At 38.6% G+C, this 23,909-nt stretch overlaps 1 protein-coding gene across 1 annotated transcript in view; it reads right to left on the reverse strand.

The window, feature by feature from the left end:
* Positions 1 to 4,936: 4,936 nt before the first annotated feature.
* The window catches only part of LOC139726466 (photoreceptor-specific nuclear receptor-like), a 41,245-nt gene continuing 22,272 nt past the window's right edge, over positions 4,937 to 23,909 (reverse strand). Inside the window, exons 4-8 of the mRNA XM_071637422.1 lie at positions 11,538 to 11,810; positions 10,350 to 10,570; positions 9,661 to 9,898; positions 6,477 to 6,582; positions 4,937 to 5,069 (exon numbers count right to left, since the gene is read on the reverse strand). Of these exons, the coding sequence (XP_071493523.1) occupies positions 4,937 to 5,069; positions 6,477 to 6,582; positions 9,661 to 9,898; positions 10,350 to 10,570; positions 11,538 to 11,810 (971 nt within the window). The remainder of the gene's footprint in view (positions 5,070 to 6,476; positions 6,583 to 9,660; positions 9,899 to 10,349; positions 10,571 to 11,537; positions 11,811 to 23,909) is intronic.

Below are 23,909 nucleotides of genomic sequence, written 5' to 3' on the forward strand. Positions count from 1 at the left end.
GTTGTTTCCAGGCCATACATCAGTGCAATCGCCAAATGTCCATGTATGAATAATGCAAAGCTGTAAGATACTCAGCCAGGCAGGTAGTGACGACGTAGAGATTCCATATCAAACTTGATTGTGTTTTTTGTTCGCTTGGAAGCATGCTTCAATGTCTGTGAGACCCGCACACTGTTTGCTGTACATGTCGTAGAATCCACTTACGCGTGAGCGCGATTCGTTTTCCCAGCCTTACAGTCGGGTTGTTATGTAATAACGCCGCAAATGATGTTTTTAGTAATAAGTTCGTACTTGTAAAATGCTTTAATCACCACTTATACTAGCGTTTGAAAACTGCACGTATACTCAAGTGTCTTTATAACTGCCGAATGACTATTACATGGTATCACACTATCGTTGGTATTATCGTACAAGCAGACTGTAACAATATGCGCTATCATGTATGAAATGTATAGAAACCGTTATTGAAATACTACGTGGGGTATCGTTTTGTACATATATTGATTATGACAGAGATTTATGTAACTGAGGAAGGATCACACCCGTGTGTGGTGTCTCTTTTTAAATACAGTACTTTTCATATAATGAACAAAAAAGAATACTGAAAAAAAAATTACCGATGGTCATTTGTCACTCATTACGTGTCAATGTGATGTATGATACGGTGCGTCTTTGATGTGTTTCATATGAGGGGAGTATGACAGACAGATTCAGTGTTTGTGTCTATGTCTTTTGTATGTGTATCATTGTTTGTGGTGTTAGATATGAAAATAAGAATAGTACATGTTGTGTGGGAAAGAAGGAAGAGGTTCACAAAACGTGAGAGAGAGAGGGCACAAGCTGGAGATGACACACATACAGGTAGGAGAGGTAGAGGTCATAAGAGGACATTTTTATAAAGACAAGGACATGAGAGGACAGTGGTGTCCATTTAAACGTTTGCTGATTAATACTGGTACATTATGAAAGATGGTATCTTTCACATGTACTTGAACTTTCATTTACATGTGAAAGATCATAATTCATTATGGAGTAACTGAGTGATAATCTTAAAAGAATACTGTGGAAATTCGAATTAGTTCAACTGTATATACGCATCAAAAGGAATAATTTCCTAAAAGATATTTCATAATATCATTGTTGAAAACAATAGATTATCAAGCAGAGGGGGAAGGTTGAGGTGTAACTTTTCTTCAATTTGTCTCCCTCTACTAATTAAATTTGTAAGATCCCAACTGCTGATTTATAATTTTTAACAAACATGTTGGGGAAAGAAGGAACCACTGGACTCGAGCCTTTCATCCACTGCTTTCCGGGCAGCGACACCACCATCAGGCTATCCCTGGTTGCTGGCAGTGACACGATGAACTTGGAACAAATACCGAAGCTCCGACGTATTTGTTGAAAATTATAGGTTGTTAAAACATAGATCAGCAGTTGCAATCTTACGAATTTTATTTGCAGAAAGAGACAAATTGAAGAAAACTCGCACCTCAGTCTCATTGTTGTTTGGTAAGTATTACTTTGACCACCGCAATATTCTAAAGTAAATATCACTTTTTGGCAAAAAATATTATGACCAAGAAAATATCCACAAGGGACAGACTGAAATTATGTAGACACTATAAAGAAAAGAGAAATCAAAAAAAAAAAGAAAGAAAAAAGAAAGAAAGAAAGAAAACCAGATACTCGGGATATGCTGGTAACGAAGTGATAATAATGAATATTGCCCTGTTTCTCAAATGCAACAGAGTTTGAAAAGATAATTTTCATATTTTAGATGTTGCTGCAAATGGATGGTCTTCAATGTTCCTGAAGAGTTTATTGTTTATGGTGCATTTGTAATATTACGTACAGGCCCCATTGTACAATATATACATCATGTTTGATACCATAAATCGATCTGCAAATGAATACACATTCATACATGCATGCATATACATGAATATACTTATATATATATATATATATATATATATATATATATATATATATATATATATATAGGCCTATATATACATACATATGTTCAATATATATGTAGGCCTACATACACATACATGTATATAATTATAATCAAAACCTTTGCGGCTTCCAAACAACCACGCCGGAAAAAAAGAAGTAAAAATGAAATGAAATACACTCACTCACACACACTGACAGATGCACACACAAACAAACACCAGCCTTGCTGGTATCACATCTCAAGAATACAAGGTAAACAAAGGTAAAGGTTATCATATCTACATAAGTATTGATCGCGTTTATTTGACGATGCTAATAACAATAATATATACAGAGTTCTCATCATCACACAAAATTCGGCAGTACGTTCAGCCTTTCAAAGATGACCCTGGGCCCCATATCATTAATTGCATGCTGACCTCACAAAAGAAACCATCACTTCTGCGTACAAATGCTATCGTAAACATGATTATGATCATCTGAAAACATTAGGCCTTTAAATAGCTATAATAATTATTGTGACTACATTGTACATTTCTCTCATATCAGGAACTCATGTCTTTTTAATGATATCAAGCAGCAATATGTACCTCATGTTTACAGAAAACACACACACACACACACACATACACACACACACACATAGTAACTGAAAAAAAATCAACTGGTATCATTAAAGGGATCATGGTAAAACTTTGTTTTCTTGATGACATAATGAAAAATCTTTTATGAAATATGAAAGAGCATTTGATTCTAAGAGGAATTCAACGTTTATTTGATAAAATTGGTTGTGAAATTGCTGAGATATCCAAAACAAAGCGATGGTAATAAAAAGTGATACCAATCTTTTATTAGGATCGCTTTGTTTTACTTTATTTGGGGGATATCTCAGTCATTTGAAAACCGATTTTTATCAAATAAACTTTGAACGGTGGTTTCTTAGTAATTCGCAAAAAAAAAGTTAAAAGCTCGATCCTCATCTCTACCAATACTATATCATCCATTCACTCTAAAAACACAAATGTTGAATTAGCATTTAAAAGGGCCGAGGAGTGACAACATTTTCAAAGTGTTGGTTTTCCTACTAGATTCAACATTTAAAACGTTATTGTAAAAGTTGGATGCAACACTTCAAAAATGCTGTCACTTCTCGGGCCCCTTTAAATGTTGATTCAACATTTGCGTTTTTAGAGTGTCTAACCCGATACCTTGTAAAGATAGCTGTTTAGTTTAACAGCGCACGTAACTGTCACGTCTCTCGTCAAAAGAGGGCGTTTCGAGTAGCTGCATAGAGGCACCTTTCATTACTGTCATGGTTAGTCGTTTATTTCCGGCATTTCTTTCTTCTTCTATTTGTTAATTGCTTAACTTTGCTTTTGAACACCAAACAAGACTTCGATGCAGCCTTACCTTGAACCTGAATACTGTATTAGCGACTTAAACACTGTTAAAATTTGATTTGATGTGATTTGATTTATTTCTGCTTAGTTCCGTTACATCAGATATGATTGTGTACAAGACATTTATGACAAACGGTATATCGACACATAGTTTTTAGTACAAAACAAAACAAATACAAACAGCTTAGGGAACTTAAACAGAAGGGTGTCCAAAATTGGTTAATATGATTTTAAAAAAAAGATAGATATTTGGTAGGTTCGCTGCTACTGGACCTATTAACATAAAACCAAACAAACAAACAAACAAACAAACGCGGGCATGTACGTGCAAAATGTGACCTTTGTCTGAAATTACACAGAGAGGACGATAAACGCAGCCCAAGTACTTGTAGGCCACAAGTGACGTCAGCTACATTGCTCTGTGCCAAGATTCGACTTTTGATCATCATTTTGATTTTGAGATTACCAAGTAAAGGCCAATTTCCTACGACCATTACCGAAATAAAAGGAGAGTAGGAACAACTCGATACTGACTTCGAAAAAAAAAAATGTCATTATAATTCTCTTTAAAAGGACGAGAAACATGTCTGTGTTTGTGCCAGGGACTGTGAACATTGTGTACAACGCCATAGGGTTTACTGCACCGATAGGCAATTAAATCATGCAAACAAAGGATTTATACCGACAACATGAATTATTTAAAGGCAGCCTAAATAATATGCTCCGATAAAACAAAGCAAACAAACAGTTACTTTGTTAAAACAAAAACAAAATGGGTTCCTTCTTAGAACCTGCACTTTGGCATGTTGTACTCTAACACGAGAAATTTGCACGCAAGTAAATTACGAGTAGTAACTGACAATCCAAACGATTCAGCACGAGAATATTTTTTATGACGAAAAAACAAAACAAACAACACAACAACATAATCTTAGGGTGGGAAATTATGACGGCTTAATTTTGCTTCGTGCCTTTGGCGTTGGGATTCTAATAAGACAAGCTCAGAGTTACTATACTGAGACTCCCTATGCTGGTCTTGTTTCACTTTTGTTCCTCTCAGAACCATGTTAACATTAGATTATACTTATTACCTAACCGGTAATGACATCAGATATTTTAGTTTATGACTATTCTAAAGCACCATTCCAGTCACACGTAAAGAATGCAGCCTCTATTTTGCTAGGCAGTGGTAAATGTCTTTATTAGACACATAAGCATGTCCAAGAGTTTTTGTTGAGCCGTTGACACTGCATCATCTGCATGTACTCTTGGCGTGGCGTCTTCTCAAAAGGCCTCAACACAGTCCTTCCCTCTGAAGTATAGTCGCCCGTAAATTAATGGATTGTACGTCACATGCACCGTAACACGTGCAGAATTCACACTGGCTCCACACAGATCTATACATACAATATCTTTGCTCTGGTAACTCGACCACAATCCTAATTCATTGTCGAATGGGGGCGTCCTGTATGATTTGCACTCGCGAGGGTTGGCACGGCTAGATTATTGAAAAGACACGCTTTCATCCTAGAAAGTGTCCATCCAAACAAGATTTGTACCAGTGGGAGTGTCTAGTTTTTGAACATGTCGCAAAGAAGACGCTCCATGGGCGTGTCCCCGATGGTGCAGCGGAAGAACAGACGCTCAATCTGCTCTGACGCCACAAACCGCAGAGAAGGTAGCAGTAGGAGTAGACGGCCAAACCTGTTTACAAAAGGAGGTGGGAAGAGGAGGAGAATTGACAGAGATGATGAATAGATAATAGAAATTCATACGCATGATGAAATAGAAATGTCTAAAATCTAACGGAGGGATACTATAACATACAATGAACACGTGGTGAAGGCTTGCTACAAATGCTAGCATTTACATAATATTTTTTTTTTTCTCTAGACTAAAGTTTGTCTGGCTTTTTACTGCAAACGTTCCTCACCTTAACATTTGCAAGCCACAATTTACACCTTGGTAATGTGGTACCTGTATGGTGCAGCAGCATAATATTATCTTTCATGACTGTACGTGTCGAAACAGGCATCCCTAGTCAAAGAGGCAAATGCCCCATACAATTGATTACAGTGTTCCCACTAAAATATGAAACGCAAATTAGTTTGATATGCAAATCTGGACATCACGTTTTCTTAATATGACCCCTTCACTGTACCCTCTGGAAGCGAATACGCCCATAAAGTTGGAACAGTGAACTGCAGATACGACTTGCTCAGACTGATATTGTTTTAATTTCAAATCATATCAATTTCCGAAATTCGTTTTCATCATCAGACTCCTATCAAACCAAAATCTTTGATGCCTTTTTGATTGTTGTCCTATCATTATTATCAGAAATGAAGACTTGCAGTGATCGAGGTTTTACAAAGTTCTTAAAAATCAATTTCATAATAACATAAAACTTGGTGTTCCTTTTAATGTAAGCTATACCCTTGCTATGGAAAGCCAACATTTATTTTGAAGGGATTGTCCCTTCTCAAACCGGTGAGAACGCACGTCTGCGTCATAATGAGAACGTGCAACAATGTCATGCGCCGAAACGGCCAAGCGCCATCTACGGCAATCAACAAAGACTGTGAGCATCTCGCCATAAGACCGCTGCAATACAGATAGAAGACCACTCTGTGACAGTATAAGTATCCCCCAGAGATCAGTGCGTGAGAGTGAGAAGACACTTTACATGGTTCATGCACTCAAATCAGGACGTTCAGTACTTGAAGATTTTTTGCAAAGCCAGTCTTGTTAATTTGAAATATTTGCGGCTAAAGCTGTTCAAAAAAAAAAAAAAAGAAGAAGAAAAATTAATGTGCGTATTTCTTACCAGAACTTCAAGAATATTCCTGGCTATGTAGGAAGTGAGGTATTATTATTGGAAATGTTCTATTTTGCTCTGTCTGATGATGAACTTACTGTAGATTGCTTGAAAATAGCGCTAAACATGTTTTTGCGATCAAAAACTTCATTTTATTATTATTTTTGGCTTCACTTGCTTGAAGAAACCTTCCATTGCTTCGTTGCTTGCTTATTTTGTAATTAGTTTTTGGGTTTTTTTTGTTGTTATTGTTTTTGTTTGTTTTTTTAATCGGTAAAATTTGTCCTGCTAACCTGGCTGTCTGTGTCGGATGATGAGCCCGGATGTGCTGGCTGAGCATGGTGTGTGCTTGGTCCTGCAGGATCTCCACCTGGGTGGGGTCCTTCAAACCTCGTGTCTCTGTCAAATGGAAGGAGAAGAAGGGGGGGGGGGTTGCATTACTGTAACAAGGAGGAACACCAGGAGTTTCCATAGAAACTGCCTGTTCCATAGTCTGTATGTCTGTCTGTTTCTGGTTATAGCTCCCCATTTCATTACACAAAGTACACAAAAATGACCTTTCTCACTCTCCTTCTTTCTCGTTTGCTCAATCACACACCCACACACACACATACAAACACACACAAACGACGCAATCTCCTTTCTCTCTCACTCTATTACTCTCTCTTTCTCACTATGACAGTTTCACTTTCGACCTTTGCCCCCAGCCTCTGCCAAATACATACAATTTAAGCCTTACTATCAGATTCTGTCTCCAATCTGATCATTGCTTGTAATATCCACATTACACAAAAACAAACAAACAAACAAACAAACAAACAAACAAACATAACAAACATAACAAACTAACGATGACACCAAAAACATAACTAGATGAAAATGATGAAACATCTAACATTTTATTTGCAAATTAATGCCGACTATCCCAGAACATCGCGCATTTGTATTTATTAAAACAGAGTCAGCTTCCATCAGTCGTATGTAATCTTTTTTTTTAAAGTTAACTTCAGATTTTTGATTAAATCTCGGTGGAGATCTTCACGCTTTAAAAAGTATCTACTTAATGCTTAATCCCCGTGAGCTTTTGGCCGGATTGGAGATTTAACGTCAATGGAATTCATAAATCCCTTCCATCTTTATCCATCACAACGTGTGACAGGTTAATCCCCGGATCCACGGTAAACATGCAAATCAATCTGACTACCACCAACTGACCACCGTATGAAGGTCTCCTCAGATGTAAGCCTTATCTCTCTTCCTGTGTTTTTTTAAATTCCATCTACAGCGCATTATTTCATAATCTATATTGAATATACAATGTCCTCTAGACCTGTTAGTTCTACTAACCGCCAAAACAGTCCAGATTATCAAATCAGTAAAAGATATAGTATGTACGTCCACCAAAAAAAAAAAGAAAAAAAAGAAAAAAGAGAAGTTAGACCGACAATTTTGTAAAAGAATGAAATAGAATAGATTGCTATCTGATGTCGTGGGCTAAGTTAAAAGTTGTTTGAAAGACAGCAATTGCAAGCTTGTTAAAACGTTACTCATTTCCATTTTTCTCTTCTTGCTGTCATTTACATAATCTATTGTAGTTGTCTTTTCAGGTTTGTGCGCACAGCAAACATTCACATGCATTGTTATACAAAGAGATTTATATAACGATGGCAACTGAATATAATTAATGTTGCACGAAGATTTTGCAAACATCTCATATAGCATTCAGCATTTTAAATGTCGGTGCACATTACGTTGTATTCCCTGTTTCTGCCTGACGTCGAGTTTAAAGGGATGATCTGATTTTGGTTGAGATGGGGATTCAGGTTTTAACTATTTGCGAGATAATAAAAAAACATTTATAAGAAATATTGAAGAGCATACAATATTGTAAGAGGAATTAAATGTTTATTTGATGAAAATCGGTTTTGAAATGGTTGATAATACGCAATCATATGCCAAAACAAAGTATAACAAAGTGGTCCTAATAAGAAGGTGGGTCTCATGCACCTTTTATTAGGACCTCTTTGTGTTTGGATATCTCAGTCATATCAAAACAAATTTTCATCAAATTGTTTAATTGTTTGCTCTTTAATATTTCACGTAAGTGGTTTCTTGGACCCCGTTTACAGTGCGGGGCTGGGCCGAGCCGCGGCCGAGCCCAGCCTCAATTGCGAAGCCGGGCCCCGCAATTTTGTCCGTTTACACTGCCGGGCTCGGTTGTGCTTTTGATTCAAACCTCTCAATATTTTGTCGTAGTGGCGCTCTGTTTGTAAACAAAGGCAATTTGGTATTGTCTGGTTTTCAGACCCTTTGCCAACTGAATTCCGTGGCGGGGTCTTCAGACCCCGTTTACAGTGCGAGGCTCGGCCGCGGGTCGGCCCAGCCCCGCTTCACTGTAAACGCGCAAAAGGCCAAATGCGAGGCCAAAATTGTCCTCGCATTTGGCCACGCTCTGGAGGTGGTTTCGGCCGCGGCCGAGCCGCGGCCGAGCCCGGCCTTTTCTCAGTGTAAACGTAAACTGGGCCAAATGCGCGGCCAATTTTAGTCTAGCTTCCAAACCCTCTGCCTGTACTATTTCGCTGTTCAGGATATTAACCCCCTAAACGTCGAAAACTAGTATAGTTTAAGGTGGTTTGGTCCTGTAAAGGATTTTCCTTAGGCAAAGGCCTTTGCCCGAACGGCGATTTCGTCGCCACGGAATTCAATTGGCGAAGGGTCTGAAAACCAGGCAATACCAAATTGCCTTTGTTTACAAGCAGAGCGCCACTACGACAAAAATAATATTGAAAGGTTTGAATCAAAAGCGCGGCCGAACCCGGCAGTGTAAACGGACAAAATTGCAGGGCCCGGCCTCGCAATTGAGGCTGGGCTCGCCCGCGGCTCGCCCGCGGCTCGGCCCAGTCCCGCACTGTAAACGGGGTCCAATAGGCCAGTTCTGAGCTAGCTCATGTGCACGTGGGTACAAATTACCTTTTCTCAGTTGGTTAGGCACTTCACTTGTTTACAAAGCGACATAATGCATAGGCTTGCCTGACATAACAATTTACGGAATTCAGCAACCATGTTCAACCAAAGATCATCTTGCGTAGACCAGGTGACCATAATCACGTGATAATGGTCCACGAGTTACCACTTGGGAAAGCATCCATTTCATTATTTTTCATTGACTGGATTAACAATCTTTTTCTGTTGATGTTGCCACATACCACTTTTACTGTCAGGTGGATGTGCTCGCAAGCACCATTTAGCCTATAAGGTTTACTTGAATTATCATTACATCACAGATCTCAGTGAATTCATCAACCAACATACCTTGTTGGTGCAAATGACCTTTATCTGCTCATGCGCAATTTGGAACCCCGAACTGGCTTATTATCTCGCAAAAAGTTAAAACCTGAACCCCCCCCCCCCCCAAATCTCAACCAAAACTATACCATCCTTTTAAGGTACGGGTGGCGACCTTCTAACAAGGACTACCTGGTTTGAAGAGCACCACTGCCTTGAGGCAGGCGAACTCGGCTGGATCCACCTGTAAGCCCCTGAACCTGGCCATAACCTCCTGCAGAAGGCGGATGTCCCCCGAGGCTGAGGCGGCCTTGTCCGTCTGGATCTGCTCGTGGAGACCGGTCAGTAACGGGCAGGAGTCCAGTGGCATTGACCACTGGATGGCGCAGAGTAGAAACAGCTCGCTCCAAGCCTCCTCCAGAAGAATCACCTGTGGGTCAGTCAGTCGGTCAGCGAGCGGTTCGTTCACTTGTCATCATTTGCGTTATTTTATGTCCAATTCTTGAATTGATTCGAATTAACATTTAGCTCCACTTTCACTTATACACTAGACAAAAATGAATACATTGAAGTTTGGAACATAACTGGTAGTGATTTACATAATTATAATACCGTTTTAAACAAGACAGAAATAGAGGTTACCAGTGTGAAGCAAGCATGCGGTACAACCTTACCAGTTGTATCAATCAATCAATCAATCAATCAATCAATCAATCAATCAATCAATCAATCAATCAATCAATCAATCAGTCAATCAATCAACCAATCAACCAATCAACCGATCAATCGATCGGTCAATCAATCAATCAATAAATCAATAAATCAAGCAAGCAAGCAAGCAAGCAGGCAAGCAAGCAATCATCACAATCAATCAATCTTACCTGGTCCCTGAAGGGAAGACCTGAGAAGGATGGGAGTGTCTTGGCCCACTTGACTGCCATGAAGAGGAGGCGTGCCGACGATTCGTAGATGCTGTCGTTATTGGCTGGGTACACGGCCACCTCTTTGGGCGTTGTCGCCAGCTCTGAGCCAATGAGACAGGGGGCGTGTCTTCGCGGATCGACGTCACCTGTTACGTCCACTTCAGTCTGTTCCTGGAATGCTACGATTAGTGCAGTAATCATCAGAAGATCCTTTATCACTGTGGCGTCTGATAAATCACATCAACGTCATGACTGTGTAATACAGTAAGTGGAAAGTAGGGCGGGGAACACGAAACAGCACGTCGGTTTGTGCGTCATGAGAGCTAGAATGTTTTTTCGCCCTAGGACGAGAATTACACTGTACTATTTACAGAAAATCTCTATTTGTTTACAGACATAAGGAAACACGCATTCAAATATTATAATGTGAAGTTACGGTACACATCCCATTTCATTCACGGTTATTAATGTGTAAAAAAATTGAATGGGCGAAAATTTTTGTTGTTGTGGTTGTTCTTGCCCGTATAGATCGTTGTGGGTCGTGTGAGCGTTCTACTTTTAAACATGAACAAGATCCTTACACCCAGTGTGCGAAGATACTTTGATAAGGTTGTGGCATGGAACTAAAGACGTAGAATCAGTGGCGGTGGGCAGTATGAGAAGAAGAAGTTCAGCGTACGGGGACTGTTTAAGCCAAATATGGAATCTAGGAGGATTGTTAGTTTTCAGAGAAAACGAGCTGACAAGGAGCGTATTAATTCGTCTGAACAATACAAAATCACTCCCAGAAAATTAGGATATTTGCTTCATCTTTCCCTTTTATAACTGATCATAATTTTTGTTGTTTCTGTATTTAAAAAAGTGTAAAGATGAGTCAGTCAGTGATTGGTCAGTGACTAATTCGATTCTGAGTATTTTTATACGTCTTAGTAATACCCGAAGGCAAACGAACAAACATGTCTGTCAACTACTTTACTTAACATTTAACTCCGACTAACATTTAAAAATCAATCGACTTCGGGAGCGGGAATGTGGGTCATCATCATTTCCAGATATTCTTTAGTACTCAGACATGTCAGAGCTATACTTTCGATATCTAAGCTGCTAAGCAATAGATCAGGCAAGCATTATTGCATGATTACTCACCATCTTCTGGCTCAAGTTTGGCGCTAGTCTCTGCCGTCATCAGCCCCGCCATGAACCGGTGGTTGGTGGTGAACGTGAACGCCGCGTGCGACGACGACATGGGACTGAAGGACGACGGCGTGTACGAGGATGATGATGAGAGAGACGATGACGAAGTTGGCTCTCGGGTGAGAGGGCTCGGAGCGAGTTCGTGCGGCTCTGCAGTGGTCACTGACGGCACGCTGTCGAGTCGAATGTGCGCCATATTTCGCGGCTGCCGCTCGTTCTGTACAGCTACCAAAGAAGACAGAGACAGACAACAAAAGCTTCAAAGTTATAACCAGAACCGAATCAAATTAAAGGCATGATGTAGTTTTGGTTGAGATAGGGCCCAGGTTTTTAATTGTGTGCGTGTGTTCGTGTGTGTGTGTGTGGAGATAATGACGAACCTCTCGTGAAATATGAAAGAGCTTACCATTCCAAGAGGTTTTCAAAATTTATTTGATAAAAATTGGTTTTGAAAAAGGCTGAGATATCCAAAACAAAGCGATCCTAATAAAAGGTGGGTCTCTCAAGTGGTTTTTTTTTTACAGTTTGTTTTCCTTTTTTTTTTGACATCTCAGCCATTCAAACGAATTTTTATCAAATAAAATTTCGAATTCCTCTTATAGAATCGCATGTTCTTTAATATTTCAGATAAGTAGTTTCTAATTATCTCCCAAAAAGACATGAATACCCAATTCAACCCAAACTATCCCAGCCCTTTACATGCTTTAACTACATTTCTATAAGGCAAGAAACGCCCGCTCAGATTGTTTAAACGTTGCTTGGCCTTAAATTCCACATCGAAGAGAATGGAAATTAAAGGTAACAACTTCGAAATTTCAGCTTAACCCGTTCTGGACCCAGGCTGCCAGGCACGTAGTGTAACTTGCCAGGCTTTTTCATCAGCATTCAGCTATTCATCCAAACTTAAATGACGTTCAAAATATATTAGCAACGTGCATCGGTTCGACTGGAAGGACGGGTCATTATTTCCAGACGTCTGTGCAAATAAACTTGTATACGCTGTTAAATTCGCGTACAGATATTTTTCGCGAAAGCGGAGATCATGTTGGACATTTTCAGGGGATATTGTTTTCCAGAAATGACGCCGACGCTAACACGTAATGTACTGTTACCATGATTACGAGAGCGTATGGAGACATTTTCACGTGCTGTTAAATTCGCAATCCAACTTTGACTCGTGAAATTTGCGAATATTAAACTCTCGCGAAAACAGCATCTCATACAGAGTAGGTATCAAGGAAAACACGGCAAAGGTAACGAATCTCTGATTTGTTCCTCTCTCGTGCACAAAAAGGAAGTGTTGCAATTTCAGCTACCCACGTGGCACATTCGCACACAAACTGTATGGTAATTTTGTTTTTACTGCTTTATAAGAGATGACCCGAGTATTCTACACATTGTTAGTTGTTTTCGATGTATTCATTCTTACACTAGTTTTCATGAATTCAGATAAACTTTATTTCTTTTCAACAAAACGTGATACATATACACACAAAGTATACATTGGGCAATTTATGTCGTTTATCAATCATAAGAAATGCAAGTCATAAAGTCAAAAAATACAGAATAAAGCTATGTACCAATGAACGTATGAGAAGAGAAACAATAGTTTGTAAGGGTCATGGAAGACGACAAAAAGGGAAACAGCGATGGGAAAGAGTGATGGACTGAAGAGCGGAACTTGCAAGACCAAGATCATTCGAAAATCAATTTTGGAGAATAATGTAATTTTCCACAAGTTATGTATGTACTGCTGGAGTATTTGATGACTGATGTAATTAGAATGATGCAGGTAACTTAAAACAGTACTTGTTTCAAAGTACAGAGGAATTGCAAATGTACGCGTTTCATTGAATAGTGTGTACTAGGAAAATAATTATGATAACAAACAGAAAAGAACAATCATACACACTCAGTTGAGCACGCTAAAAAAATAAAAATAAAAATAAAAGAATATGCATTGTACATGCATGATATTATACACTCAGGTTAACATTTCTCATAGAATATTTGTGTAAAAGTTAACATATTATATACCATAGGAAAGGTAATTTAATTGGTTATCAACCTGATAGGCCAATAAAAAGGGATACTTTACTCATGAGTGAACAGCTTTGTTTTTCTCTTCCTTAGCACAAAAGTAATAATTGCAAAAATGAGCAAGCTGTCATTCATGCATAAGTGCTCTTCCATGTAACAATAAGAACAATAGACGATTTGACACAATAAAAAAAATTATTGGAGTGGCAAAAATAAATCTGTGATCTTTATTATTATGTTTCAAGCCCAAAAGATTAAGGCTAAAATTAGTGAAGAAAAATGAAGAATATTCTGTCAAATCCCAATTTCAAATGAAATGAGAGAAGAAGCAATATTAACAAATATGGTAGGAATTAAATTGATTTCTCATGTTTTTACGATTTGGTTCTCGAATTTGTCTCATGAATTCTTGAATTACTAAATCAAAAGAATGAAATAAAGATATTCTGTTCATCTAATCATCTCCATATGACGATTGAGTTGATATAAAATTCTTATTTTCCACCTTTAGTTTTCCACTTTGATTTTGTATGAGGTTATAAAGAGATAAAGAGAACGGAAGCTTATTTTTGCTATGCCATTCATGTCTCTCATTGTTTTAAACAATTGTTTAAACTTTAAGAATATTTTTCATAACCTTTGTTACCATTGTTATCTTGAAGGGCATTTGCAAATGAAAAAGATAATGTCAAATTGTGCAATTTTTACTTTTGTGCCTTGGAGGACAAAAACGAATGTGTTTACTTATGCATAAAGTTTCCTTTATTTTGACCAATCAGGTTGATAGCCAATTAACTTACCTGTAATATGGTTTTATCATAATACATTTATTTTCATCGAATTCTTCTATGAAAAATATGAACTCAAAAAAGTGTTCACTTCTTTTTTTTTTTCTTTTTTGCTGAGGTAGTATAATGTGTAGACTAATCATTGTACATCAAAATATGTGGTTATCAGACTTTGATATTCGGATGAGATTGCAACAAAAATTTAATGTTCACGGAATGAGATCAAAATTCTCCCCCTCATAATTTTTCAGCCAAAATGGGTAAAACTAAAAAGACATACGCTCTCTCTCTCTCTCTCTTTCTGCCAATATATGTATATACTGTATATATATATATATATATATATATATATATATATATATTGACATCAAATCTTGCACATTAATAGACGTGGCTGGTGTTGGGTAGCACCCCTTTAATCATCGAGCTTTCGGGCGAAAAGCCCTTCTTCAGGATTGTGTTGGTGCTGAGTGTGGTCTTGTAGTGTTGTCTGTTCTTGTCTGTTACTGTTCTTGCACCGCCCGCCATGTTGTGGTTAAGTCTTTTGATGCCAGTATATATATATATATATATATATATATATATATATATATATTGTATATATTGTATATATTGTATATATCATACATACATAAATTATTCATGATCGACATGAAGGACACGAAGAAGCACATCAACTCTATGACGACGAAAAAAGCGTACGCTTAGTGCATAGCTTTTGATTTTGACGAGATACCTTTTTTTTTTTCTTTTCTATTCAAATTCACTCGCTCGGAGTGGCTTTTCCAACAGTAGCATAACCATAACAACAAAGACGATTATAATTGTATCTGCGACATTGTCTGGCTTAGGTTCTAAACGAATCATGAAAAACAAACCAGATAAGCCTGAGTGAAGGAGAGACAAGTGCATGAAAGGAAATCCCTAGTATCTATGATAAAATCCTTCATTTGAATTTATTTGATTTAGGCGGATTATGACAGGAGAAATATTAAAAGTAAAAGGGGAAAAGGAAAACGGCGGGAGAAAAGATAAGCTTAATGCCAACAAGAGCTAACAATCAAAACCCAATAAGGGTGGAAAATACATCCTTCTTCGCTTCTGCCAACAGAAGCATCACAGCATCCATCATTCATACGAACTCTTTCGGGGTCTTTCCTTTTGTTTTTTGACAACTCGCTAGCTTAACAAAATCCCGTCAAGGAAGCATGTATGCATAACAAAGTGTCTAATGCCTCGAGCTCTTTCTCGTTCTATTGTCTTCACGCGTGACAAGTAGCGTGAATAGGCAGACCCGAAAGTGACTTTTTTTTTTGAGAGGAATAAAACAGCAACAACAGGCGCGTCAAAATTTGAAGATTATTGACTAATGCTGAATTTGCACGATCGGCGGTGGTTGTTTAAATAGCTAACGGCGAAATAGGAGTCATATCTTTGCCTTTCTCGCGTGTGTAATACCGCTTGTTCCCCTTATTCCAACCACTTTACGATCATCTGGCAAAATCTGACTCGAGTTCTCTTCTTCCACGTGGAAATCCCCATAAAACTGTTGAGTGGGATTTTCACCATGCAGAGTGGAGAGAGGTTCTCTTTTGATTCCAGGCTTCTAGAGATTCAAAGCCTGCTAGTCATCACCATACCTCAAATGGAGAATGCAGATGACGCCTAACATATCTTTTTTACGACCTCTATTATTTGGAAGTCGTTGCACCCGTCACACTTTTCATATTGAAGTTCTTGTTACAGCACTGTTCAGACAACACACACACACACACACACACACACACACACACACACACACACTCACACACACACGGAAAAAAAGCATTCCATTAGAATTGAGGATTACCGACACTTTATGTAGATATCATTTCTTCCGCAAGGATGTCAGCATATTCATTACAAAGTTTTGCAGATTCTTGCCAAAACCCCTTTAAACCTATAGCTCATCTGTGCGCATGCAGCCACAAGGGCGAATTAGGGAAGGAGCGACTGTCGGTCTTGCATCAAAGTGATATTATAGATATTTTGTACAATATACTAGCCCTTTTGATACTTTTTTTTTCAATTTCGAGCGCAAAGAGTTACAGATCAAAACGACCATGACAACGGATTATGGAAATTGTCCCAAAGGCTTTTTCTTTTTGCTTTTTTCTTATAGAGGAAGTTTGGGAGAAAGGAAGAAAAGGAGATATTTGGATTGTTTGTTTGCAAACTGTAAAAACGATGACAAGGGCATTTATGGTCATGGTGGCGATATCAGCAACTACTCAACTAAACAGGGAAGAAAACGAAAAGGAAAAGAAAAAATGAGAAGAAGGATGACAAAGATATTGATGATGAAAAGAATGATGATGCTGCGGTTGTAGTTACATGAGAAGAAAAGAGATATCGTCAATAATAGAAATGACAACGGGGACGATGATTAGATCATGATGCCATTACCAAAAAGCCTTATCAGCTTCCATCATTTATCTATCTGAATTGCAAATGCAAACATTGAATCCCCTCCCCCCGCCCCTCTGCCCCTTGCTCTCTTTCTTGCCCTATCAACGATACAGATGGTTATAAATCAAGAGGAATATTGCTAATAATATGTACTGTAGTGATAATACATTGCATCACAAAATACAGAAATGCAACAGGTTGGTAACCGGGGATGAATACAGAAGTATGCCTTATGTACATTATGTTACGAATATATACACGTATGATTGTCTTTTAGCACATTGGTGCTAAATCAGAAAGAGGAAGTCTGGAAAAGTATGAAACTCTTTCCTCTAAGATAATCGCACGTTCTAACTTCTCCGTTGGCGGGACTGACTGTGTTCATATATGCAAATTGTGCCTGTTATTCGAGTATGCGACAAATAATTATTTCGACAAACTTGCCCAAGTTGGTACGCCATGATTATGATAATGTTATTCGAGTACCAATATGCGATAAATTACATTTCGACAAACTTGCCAAGTCGGTATGCCATATAGCTGAACTATCTATCGATGGCATAAAGCATGGTAAGTGAGCCTGATTATCATGTCAGTTTTCGTCGAAGAAATGGGCATAACGGTATGGAATATCATGGTTAAAATGTATATGTGTTACGCTAATTGTAACGGAAACAGGCGTTAGTTTTTATTTCGGTTTGCTTTGTCTGTTTGTTTTTGTTTTGTGTTGTTTGACTGTGACTTATAGTTTTGTTCTATACCCTTATCATTTCAAAGTACTTGAGTCAATGAGAATTTACAGTTGGATCATGTGCCAGTTATAATACTCATGGACGAAAAGTACTGTTTCACAAACTCCGTCCATGACTGTATACCCATACGGACTTGTCATCTTTTCTTGATAGACCTTAAATTTACTTTATGCAATGAAATACACGAAAGTACAATACTATTAGTATCTTTATTTTAACTGAAGACATCAACTAGACGTGTAAAGTAGTCATTTTCGTAAAATTTCACCCTGTGTGATCATGGGCATAAAGATTAATATCTCATTGAAATGGAATCAGAATTTTGACGAAAATTTTTAGATATAACGGTCAATCAAAATCAACCACGGATAATGCGGAAAGCATAAATGTAGAAAATAAGACTTCTTACAATGTCTCGTTTAAATATTTCCGGGAATGTGGCTCGGCGAATTGGCAAACCCATATGGAGAAAACTTGAAGCTCATCAGTATAGCCTAACAGCCAGGCTGAATTCTGATTGTAGGGCCCTACATACAGAATTTTTTTTGTATTATTATACAAATAATGACTGGTATGAGGGGCACAGTTAAAATTATGGGCCCAAGGGGATGTCAAAACCATAACTATGCCCGAAGCGAAGCTGAGGGCATAGTTATGGTTTTCACATCACGGAGGGCCTACATAATCTTAACTGTGCCCCGAATATCAAGCTGTCATTATTTGTTTTATATACCGAAAATATAGATTCCGAAATATAGATACCGAAAAAATAGATTCTAGTCTCTTTTACAGCACTCGTAATCAACGCTGATCGACAGCGCGGCGGTCGTATCATTGGTGCGTACATATGAGTGATCTATGTGTACGGGGTTGCGACTGCCTCCAAACCTATTTACAGGGCACAGTTGATTCTGTGCCCCGGGCACAGTAAATCATGACGTCATTTTGATCAAAAATGGGGCACAGCTGTTTTCATGACTCCACTTTTAACCAATCAGATGAGAGGAATCTATATATGAGGTATGTTATAGTGTATGTTAAATAAGCGTTGGCATAGGCTTCGTTCAAGACAATTCTTTTATCAAGTGATATACACTGTAAGAATATTTCTACAGAATATAAGTAATACAGTGTGCAAGTCCATGTGTTCACGAAGGGATTAATTTTTGCGAAGACTGATGCTTTACATTTCCGTCGTAACTATTCATTATGTAATGATGGCATAAAAGACAGGGCGGTAATTGCAGTATTGACCAAGTGACTTTATTTGACCTGACTTGGGTTTGTTTGCTTTTTTTTTTTTCTTAACGGAGTTGTGGACCAACAGGATTTGGGGCTTATTGAGATGAATGTTATTGCAGGTTACGTGTTGGATATGAATAACTTTTTTTCCTGCTGTATGAAAAATAATCCTGAAACGATTGAGGTAGCAATTTTTTCGTAGAAACTGTTGTTTGAAACAGTGTGTTATAAAGGTAGAATTTGTACAAATTCTTACAGCCTTCTTTTGTGAAAAAACAATAATTATTCAATTGATAATAACAACAACTTCCCCCTATGAGATTGCAATAATATGATAGTTAGGGTGACGATAGAATGTTATGAAGCATTACACGGATTATTTTAGGATTGACATGCTTGAAATGCTTTACGCTTTAGTATGGATAATCGTTCTGCTAATTATTAAGATATTTTTGCTTTATAACTATGATGATTCCACTTCAAAAAGTTATCAAGTATTGCTCCCAAAAATTCATTATAATCCTTATAAATTTTGTCTGATAATTAACCATCAATCTTAATCTCATAATCAACTTGCGGATTAAACATTGGAGTGTGTAGAGTGTGAAAATGCATGATTTTTTTAATGAATTTCAGAGATAATTTGTTGCATAACCAAGATTATGCTTTTTTGCAGTTCTGAATTTAATATCTTAATAGAGTTATGGTGGTTCTTATGACAAGCTAAAACAGGAGTGTCAACCACAATCATAATAAAATACAAAAATCGACGATGAATTGTTATATCCTTTATATGACTGTATCAAAAACATTAGGGCCAAGTATTGAGGGGGGGGGGGACTCCACATTAAACATGGATGAAGCGTGAATTTTATTGTTGTTTATAAGATAGATAACTTTCAAACCAAGAATAAGCTGTAGACTTCGTATACCATAACCATCCTATTAATAAACAAGAGTTTTATGATCGACGGTATCAAAGGTCTCACCTAAATCCATCAATATGGCAATAACATGTTTTTTTTTTGTAAGAATTTTGTTTTGTAACTGTATGTATTAACTGTACAATGGCAAAATCAGTTGAGCAGTATCTCCTAAACCTAAAGCGGGATTGATAAAGGTGTTGTTATCTGTCATAAATAAAAAGAAATAATTTTTGTCAGTAAAATCGTTTCTAAAACTTTGAAGTATACAGATATAATGAGATAGGGCAAATAATTTCTTATATACTTGCGTTATTGACATCACTCTTGCAATCTTTAGGACAAGATACAGACATGTGTAATACATTTTTAAAGGAGATGCAGTTGCATAAACTCCAATATTGTCAGGATAGATATCTTTTCGTAGTGAAATCTGGTACTGCAAAGGTAATATCATCATCTTGCGCATCAATCAATACCGCTCTGAATCGTGACAAGATGAGTTACTTTTCCAATGGTCGCATCGAATATTACTTGATGTTGCACACGCATAAACACAAACACACACGAACACGCACATTCATTTGTCTGTGAATGTTTACAGTGTTTACAAGATTCTCGATGTCACTATATTATGTATCCACGTATCATTGAATCTGCTCATTTTTAGTTATCAGCTTGCTGTTTATCTTATTTTTGCCTTTCTTTCTTTGTTGAGAGTCAAAAAGACGCTATTCTTTTAGCGTAGCTGAATACTGCCCTGTCAATAACATTCATTACCTTTGTTTCATTCCTTAATGATATCGCATTATCGCAACCATGAGTGGAACACAAGTATTGCATGCGCTTAAAATCATCCCTTCTTCTAGTGTAACTTTAGTGTCGGCATCACAAAGTTAAGACTTCATCATTAATATGCTCCAAATATACCAAAAACGGAAACAAACAAACAAACATGCTACGTACGAGATACATTCCAATAATGTAGTTATGTAATGAAAACAGGAATAACTTTACGCAGGGCACCACATAGAATTGTTATGTAATCTTTAAAGAGGTCATTGATTGTTAATATAAAATGGTTAAAGAGCCATGAAAATAGATCACCAGTATCACTGCACGGAAAAGAAAAATTCAGTCACGATGGCATGAAATCAGGTACGTGTAAATCCATTCAGCAGCCGTGTAAGGCTTGCAGAAGAAAGAAGGAGTGGGAAATTATATTCTTCTCCCGGGCCATCACCGTTGCGCCGTGTTGTCCCGGGCTATACTCTAATGATTCTTGCGATCATCTTTCTCTAGCCGCCAGCTCGCGCAGAGCTCTCCCCCGACGAGTGGGGCGGAGGTCCGTTGAAAAGAAGGAAGAGGGCACATTTCTGGAAAGCCTGGCTTCTGCGCATCCCTCTCGCTCCGTCCAGATCACCTTACGAAGTGATTTCCATCTCTTTTGGGCGTCAAAATGTGCTGACCTTTGATGCTGGGGAAAGGGGATACCTCCTGCCGGTTAAATTGGATTAGTTCCCGCGCCAAACCTCAAAACGAGGCTTTTCTCTCTCTTTTTGTTGTAATATCTGGCGCAGGATTTTTGAAATAGAAAATATCTTGCCTCATCGGAAAGTCTTCCCAATCCGGCCCATTTTTCCCCAAGAGGATAGGTGAAAGAGGAGCGCGGGCTTTTTCCTTTCCTTATTTTTTCCGTTTTAAAACTAGACAAAATGTGATTAAATCCACAGTACCCATTGATGATCCCTTTCCAGCTCACCATGTAGGAAATTTCCCAAGGGGAATTCCCTCCTCTTTTCACCTATCCGGGCTCCCTTCTTTTCTTTAGCCCCAAAATTGGGGCAGCTTGATTTTGTGAGAGACGTTTGGCGTATTGGTGAATGGAAACGTAATACGCAAGTATGGAATGATTTTTGCGGGCGATAATTTGACGAGATTGTGTTGTGAGAAACAGTTGGCTTCCAATGCCGTTTCGACGTAGGCAAAAGAGCTAACCCTACAAAAAGTACAGTATGCGGGACTACGCGGCAAAATGAATTAGGACTTCTGCGGGACATGCTGGATACTCCCCAACGCTACCTTTGCTTCGATCTCGTCTATTCATTCAAGTGGTTTCCTCCTTGCCACATAATGGATAACCATGGAGCGAGATCCATGGGATAACGAAGGGTTTTGTGTGTGGGTGGGCTTGTGTGTGAGCGCGTGTGTGGGTGGGTGTTTGCAATTCTGCTATGTAGGCCCTAGCTTGTCGCAAGATGTTCTCAGCGATTTTGTGGCGTGCTTCTGCAGACAGCGATGGAATTCACAGAAGCAAACGAATTACCGGAACAATGGATAGTCGTTAGTGCCTTTATAAATTTGGATGGCTTATGGGGAAAGGAAAGTTGAGGCGCCTTTAATCGCCCTGTCTTCATATCTATTTGCCATTGGCCATGTACTACTTTAGAGATGAAAGCATGTCTGCATGTGTCACATATAGCCTGAAAGGTGTCTGGTTGGTGGCAGGGGTGAGTTCTTGTCGGTGTTTTATTCGTGTTATTATTATTATTATCATTATTGTTATTATTATAATTATCATTGTTGAATTCAGTGGTACCTTCTTGTTAGAGTCAGAGGCGGCTTCTTATTGCAGTGATGGGAATGGGGCCATCCTATCGGGGTCAGGCTAGTGGTTATTTCTTGTTGGGGCCAGTGGTGCCTTCTTATTGTAGTAAGTGGTTGCTTGTTGTTGGTGTCACTAGTGGCATCTTATGGAAGTCAGTGGTGTTTTCATATCGGTGTCAGTGGTAGCATCTTATTGGATTAAGTGGTTATTTCTTGATGGTGTCACTGTTGGCATCTTATTGGAGTCAGTGGTGGCTTCCTGGTTGGTGTCGGTGGCGGCATCCTGTTGCTGTCAGTGCACGGTAGTTTCTTGTTCGTGTCACTGGTGGCATCTTGCTGGTGTCAGTGTTGGCTTCTTGTTGGTCTCAATGGTGGCATCTTGGTGGCGTCACTGGTGGTTTCTCGCTGGTGTCAGTGGGGGTTTCTTGATGGTATTACCGTTGGCATCTTTTCGGAGTCAGTGCATGATGGCTCCTTGTCGGTTTCAGTGGTGACATCTTATTGGAGTCAGTGATGGCGTTTTATTGGAGGTAGTGGTGGCACGTATTGGTGTCAGTGACGGCACCATGTTGGTGTCACTGGTGGCATCTTGTTGGCGTCAGTGGTGGTTTCTTGCTGGTGTCAGTGGTGGCATCCTGTTGGTGTCAGTGGCGGTTTCTTGTTAATGTCATTGGTGGCATCTTTTTTTGAGTCAGTGGTGGTATCCCGTTGGTGTCAGTGGTGGTTTCTTGTTAATGTCATTGGTGGCATCTTATTGGAGTCAGTGGTGGCATCCTGTTGGTGTTAGTGGTGGTTTCTTGTTGGTGTCAGTGTTGGCTTCCTATTGGTGTCAGATGTCGTTTCTTATTAATGCCGCTGAGGTCGAGGCTCTGTTGGTGTCCATTGTGGTTTCGTAGTTGTCGATGACGGATTCTTCTTGGTGTCAATAAATGTTTTGTATTGGTGTTTGGGGCTGTTTCCTACTAGTGTCAATGTCTTCTCATCTGTGTAAGCAGTGGTTTCAGGTTGGTGTCAGTAGTGTTTTTTTATTGGTGTCAGCGATGTCTTCTTGATGGTTTTATTGGTGATTTCTTTTAGCTTTCGGTGGTGGCTTCTCGTCGGCATCAGTGTTGGTGTCATGTTGATGTCAGCGAGGAGTTTCTTGATGGTGTCAATGGCAGTACCGGTTTGGTGTTAGCAGTGATTTCGTGTCAATGTAAGTGGTGGGTTGTTCTTGGTGTCAGTATTAGAAGTGGTTTCGTGTTGAAACATCTTTTTGCCCAACCGGATGATTTTACACATTAAAGAATTTTCATGTCATATTAACACTGTGTACCGAGGGCAGCTCCGTCACTTTTACTTCCTTTTACTTTCCATTTTCACAACTTAGAAAAAAGAATTCCTTATCATTCATATAATCATTCTGGCTTGAGCATAAATCGAAATAAGACCTGTAGAATTACAGTCCGGATTATTGTCCACAACACCATCGCGTTTTGTTTTAGAGTGTGGAGGGCATATAAAATTAAAATGAAATAAATGGTA

Source organism: Diadema antillarum, unplaced genomic scaffold, assembly GCF_040938485.1.
Source record: "Diadema antillarum isolate AM-2024a unplaced genomic scaffold, OU_Dant_1.0 seq00000085_RagTag, whole genome shotgun sequence".
NCBI classification, from domain to species: Eukaryota; Metazoa; Echinodermata; class Echinoidea; order Diadematoida; family Diadematidae; genus Diadema; species Diadema antillarum.